General features: G+C 54.5%; 1 protein-coding gene across 1 annotated transcript; it reads left to right on the forward strand.

Annotated features, from left to right (window-relative positions):
- The first annotated feature begins 1,063 nt into the window (after positions 1–1,063).
- Positions 1,064–4,870, forward strand: LOC111153670 (brain specific homeobox). Its single transcript, XM_022512817.1, has 3 exons — positions 1,064–1,325; positions 3,374–3,570; positions 4,631–4,870. The coding sequence occupies exons 1-3, from the start codon at positions 1,064–1,066 to the stop codon at positions 4,868–4,870; spliced, it is 699 nt and encodes a 232-aa protein (XP_022368525.1).
- The last annotated feature ends 423 nt before the right edge of the window (positions 4,871–5,293 follow it).

Consider the following 5,293-nt stretch of genomic DNA (forward strand, 5'->3'; position numbering starts at 1 on the left):
GGGAAGTAAAGGACATTTGAGAGGAGATGGAGGCTGGCATTAAGAACTAGCTCTGGATATAGTTACACAGACCAAATTGCTTCCTAATGTAGATATAACTTTCTTCATACCACCCTCTATAACTGAGGGAAAGAATGTTATGGTCATCAACATTTTTTTATTTACCTCAACAGTCCTTCCATGCCTCAGCCAGCAACTGAAGTTGGGTGTAGCAAATATGGACCTTCTTGTCACTTTTCCCCTTCTCCATCCTGCTAGCAAGTCTCTAAACTCGGACAACCCAGGCCGAAATGCCAAACTAAATGCCTTATCCCTATTGCTTTGGGACCCTTTAAGTGCTTTTTGCTCTCTAAAGGAAGTCTGTCGAATGACAGAGAGTTTTTCTTTTTAGCTTTCTTTAAAAATGCCTGAGAGAGGGGCGCCTGGGTGTCTCAGTCGTTAAGCGTCTGCCTTTGGCTCAGGTCACGATCCCCGGGTCCTGGGATGGAGCCCCACATAGAGCTCCCTGCTCAGCCGGAAGCCTGTTTCTCCATCTCCCACTCCCCCTGCTTGTGTTCCCTCTCTCACTGTGTGTCTGTCAAATAAATAAATAAATAAATAAATAAATAAATAAATAAAACCTTAAAAAAAATAAAATGCCTTAGAGAAAAAAAAAAAAAAGAAAAAGAAAAACCCCCTCAAATTGAGGGTGTGAAACCAACCTCGTAGGAGCAAGGACCCTGTCTGCTCCGCTCTCTCCGGGCCTGGCGGGTCGTATTCAGCACGGCGGACAGCTCCCCGCCCCGCCCCGAGCCCACCGCACCCTCCCCTCCGCCGCTGGCAGCCTTGCCATTGGCTCTCCCAGCTCCCCTCTTGAAGCTGCCAATTCTACACATAGACCCAACCTACCCAGGAGGTTGTCTTCTCGCCTCTCCAGCGCCGGGGGTAGCCCAGGCCCGGGAGAGAGCCGCGGGGTTTCCGAGCCTCTGAGGTTCGTTGTCGGCGCTCGACCAGGCTTGCGGAGACCGCTTGCTTCCTACAGTTCGTCCCCGGCCTTCACCCTGTGACAGACGCTTGGCTCAAGATGAACCTCAACTTCACCGCCCCTCTACACCCAGCGTCTTCTCAGAGGCCCACGTCCTTCTTCATTGAGGACATCCTGCTGCACAAGCCCAAGCCACTAAGGGAGATGGCCCCTGACCACTTTGCCAGCTCTCTGGCCTCCCGGGTGCCTCTGCTAGACTATGGCTACCCCCTCATGCCCACACCCACCCTCCTGGCTCCTCACCCCCATCACCCTCTGCATAAGGGAGACCATCACCACCCTTATTTCCTCACCACCTCGGGTAAGTAACAGGGGACTCAAGGTTTGGGGGAGCGGGAGAGCAGGTCTCCCAGTGCAGACCCTAAGCTTGTGGTAGAGCTGAGGAAAGGCCAGAGTTGGTTTGGCCTGGTTTGTCAGCTTCCTTCCCTAAGTGACAGTGGAACATTGGGCATATATGGGTGAGAACATGCCGAGCTCCCTTGAGGCATTGCCAACCCACTGGGGATAAGTTACAGTCTCTCCACAGGCTTTATAATGAAGGAAGCCTTCCTAGCCAAGAGGTGGCTGGAGGTTTTGACAATATTCTTGGTGGATAGTGCTCAGTCTCCTTCTTAGTGGTCTTCCTGGTCACTGTGGTCCAGCTCTCAATCCTGATTCTCTGCCTCCCCTTGCTCTAGGGGAGACCAGTGACCACCCCCCCTCCATGAAGCAGAACTCCACTTTCTAGCTCATTTACTCAAAAGGCTCCAGCGGGTCCAGCGCTCTTCTCTTTCTAGCTCATTTACTCAAAAGGCTCCAGCGGGTCCAGCGCTCTTCTCTCGGGTGCCGAGCATTCGCGGATATACTGCTTCAGCGTAGAAGTGAATGAGGGTTTGGGATATTCTGAGGACTGAAGGTTTGACCTGACCAGAATAGGGGGGAAAAGGGTAAGAAAAAAAAGTGTGTGTGTTGGGGTGGGAGGAGGGACACCGCTCCTCATTAACCCTCTACACTCCCACCGTCTAACTCACAATCTTGGGCTCAGCTGCCCATGCCCCGGTTGCTGGTGAAGCTGGAGCCCCATGCCAAAGTATTTTGATTTTCCGTGAATGACAAAGACCGGGGCCAGCAAAGTGGTTGGGACAGGGAGATGTGAAGAAATACTCAGATGTTTTCTGCTGCTCTCTGCAAGGACATTCGTGCTTTCTTCGACACATTTTCATTCCAGTTGCAGTATAATAATTCCTTGAGTCCGGATGCAGAGTGCAAGTGGGAAAACAACCCCGTCTCCGCCAGGGCTGTGGAAACCCCTGAGACAGTTTGTGAAATGCATGCTCTGGAATCTAGGACAAAAGCTAAAAGTTTTTTGAAGCAGTAAAACCCAGATTCTGAGGCACTGGGTTGGCAGGGCCCTTAGAGAAGCTGTGTGGAAGCCTGCATGTTGGTGTTCATCTTGGTATTGGCCTCACTCCCTGGCCCATGACAGCCTGTTCAGGGCTGCACCCACCTTCCCCCCAGATAGCAGTGGCCAAAGTCTGGGATGCCAAAATCGCTTGTTTCCTCACTGCCCCCCCATCCCACTGACAAACTGATGTCTGTGGCAGTTTTCTTGGTGTGTCTCAAGACACCATAATGCCTGCAGAGGTCAGGAAAGACAAGAGAAGTCTCCCCCTGACCTGGTCGGGGGAGGGAAGTGCTTCAGTGCTTCTGCTTAGGGTCGAAGGAGAGAAAGAATAAGAAAAAGGATGAAGATAAGATTAGAGATGGGGTCCCCAGCGGTCCCCCGCAACTGATAAGGGAACGTGCCAGGCGGGAATTGCTCCTCAGTTCTTGCTTCTGAAAAGCTCCTGATGAGACAGTTTTGATCTGTTCTCTTTGGCCTCAGGCGGGAGAATGGGGGCAGCACGGAAAGAGAAAGGTGTTTTTTAGGGTGGGAAGCAGGGCCACATTCATGCCTCTCCTAGCCCCAGAACGGCACAGAGTGTCCTTAGGGGAGCTACTGGGCCAGCCGACGTTTGCAAGAAAACTTCGGACGCGCCGCAGAGGACTGGCAGACGCTGCGAGAGTCCTTCCAAGAAGACATTTTCTAAGGCCTCCAGTTTAAAATTTTTCTTTTCTATTTGACTTACTGTTCATTGTTTGTAGGTCTAGACGACCTGCCGGATAAAGATCTCCAAGCGCTGTTCTTGTCATTTTTTATTTCCCCTCCCCTGCGGTTCCTGGGAGAAGGGCTGGAGAGGCTTTGGGGCGACGAGGGGACTAGCGGAGGCAAGAAGCGGAGGGAGGCGCCGGGGACCGGGTGGATAGTGCGGGCCGGAGGTGGCTCCCGGGGATCGCGCTCTACCCACTCGGCGGCTTTTCTCTCTGCAGGGATGCCTGTGCCGGCACTGTTCCCGCACCCCCAGCACACCGAGCTGCCCGGGAAGCACTGCCGCCGCCGCAAAGCTCGCACGGTTTTCTCGGACTCGCAGCTCTCCGGCCTGGAGAAGAGATTCGAGATCCAGCGCTACCTGTCCACGCCAGAGCGGGTGGAGCTGGCTACGGCCCTCAGCCTGTCCGAGACGCAGGTGGGCCCGAGAGGGGCAGTTCTGATCGCCGCCGCTCTTTCCTCTCCCCTTAAGTCCTACCACCTCTGTACCCAGTGCCGAGCTCTCGAGTGGGAGTGACCCCCCCCCCTCCCCTTTATTCTAGGCTTCCCCAAAGATCCTTAGTAAAAGTACCGACACCTCCAACCTCAGGGCAGACTTACGCAAGCATCATTGCTCGAGCAAGCTCTGGACAGGGGGGAGAAACTCCTCGGCATTCCTGATGAGCGCTCCTAGTTTGCGAACGATTGGTTCTCTGCCCCCCCCCCCCGCTTCTCCTCTCCGATCAGGCTGTAACCCTGGTCCGACGTAAAATAAGAGACTAGACGGGGTTGTCCTGAGCGAAGTCCACACAGGGAATTCTTTTTTTTTTTCTTATTTTAATCTCTCTCACAGGCGCCAAGTCCTCCAATCCAGCCTCCTCACTCCCCCACTGTAATGTAAGCGCCCAACTTATCGCTCTGTTTTGAGAGGGAGAACGGTTTTCATCTTCCAGATTCTGTTCACCTGCAACCTTCAAACTCCCTCCTCCAGTTCCTCTCTCTTATATTGTCTGTACCTGGGAGCCCAACTTTCTGGGAAATCGTTAGCCCCGCCGGGCACCCCTGACTTTTCTCTCTGATGAGAACCAGCAAGGTTGATTCTCATCTTCCTGTCCAGCAAGACCAGGTGTTTAGAGGCCAAAACGAGGGGAATGTAAGTTAAACATAGAGGAGACTCATCCACGCAGCACTTACTATTTGTAATTATAATTGATAACAGTATTAGTATTAACTAAGCACACCATTTTGTCCTTGATCGTTATTTTGGACAATTACTTCCAGGAGCCTTAGGATGCTTGATTCTCACTTAGCCGAACACGGTAACTTGTGAGCAGTTCAGGTGTGATTTAACCCAAGGATGAGACTCTCACAGCTCTTGGATAATTTCTGAGTGGGCTGTGGTCCGTTTTCCTAACCCCCAGCCATCTCTCAGATCCTAGTAACGACGAATCTGAAGGAATGACGTGGTTGTATTTTTTTTTTTCCCCTCCTGAAATCAGGTGAAAACGTGGTTCCAGAACCGGCGGATGAAGCATAAAAAGCAGCTGAGGAAAAGTCAGGACGAGTCCAAAGCGCCAGATGGGCCGGAGAGCCCTGAGGGCAGCCCCCGCGGCCCCGAGGCCGCAGGTGCAGAGGCTCGGTTGGGCCTGCCCGCTGGCCCCTTCGTGCTGACCGAGCCCGAGGACGAGGTGGACATTGGGGACGAGGGGGAGCTGGGCCCAGGGCCGCACGTGCTCTGAGCCGCGTGGCTGGGGAGGCGGGGAGCACGCGGCGGGGCGGGGCGCGGTTCCTTCCGGGATGCGGAATGCTCGGACTCGGATGCGGGGGCGGGCCTCGAAGATCCGCTCCTGGAAGACAAAACAAAACACACCGGTCAACCCTCCAACCCGCGCGGCGCCCCGTGGCTCTGCCCACGCCCTCCTCTCCGTCCCGCCCGCCGGCTCCCTGCCGGGCGAGCGTGCACCTGCGTTAGCTCATTCCCGCGCCCCGCGTCTTAAGTGGCGCAAGCTGGACCCTGGGCTCTAAGTCCGCCGCGATCACAGACCCTCTCGGCCCTCTCCTCTCCGCCACCTGCCCCCAGCTCTGTTGTCCAGGCTCCGAGACCTCTCCACCCGGACCCTTTGCCGTTCCTTGGGTAGACCGATTGGCTGCAGGTAAGGGAC

Source organism: Enhydra lutris, unplaced genomic scaffold, assembly GCF_002288905.1.
Source record: "Enhydra lutris kenyoni isolate GAN:26980312 unplaced genomic scaffold, ASM228890v2 scaffoldscaffold34, whole genome shotgun sequence".
Classification (NCBI taxonomy): domain Eukaryota; kingdom Metazoa; phylum Chordata; class Mammalia; order Carnivora; family Mustelidae; genus Enhydra; species Enhydra lutris.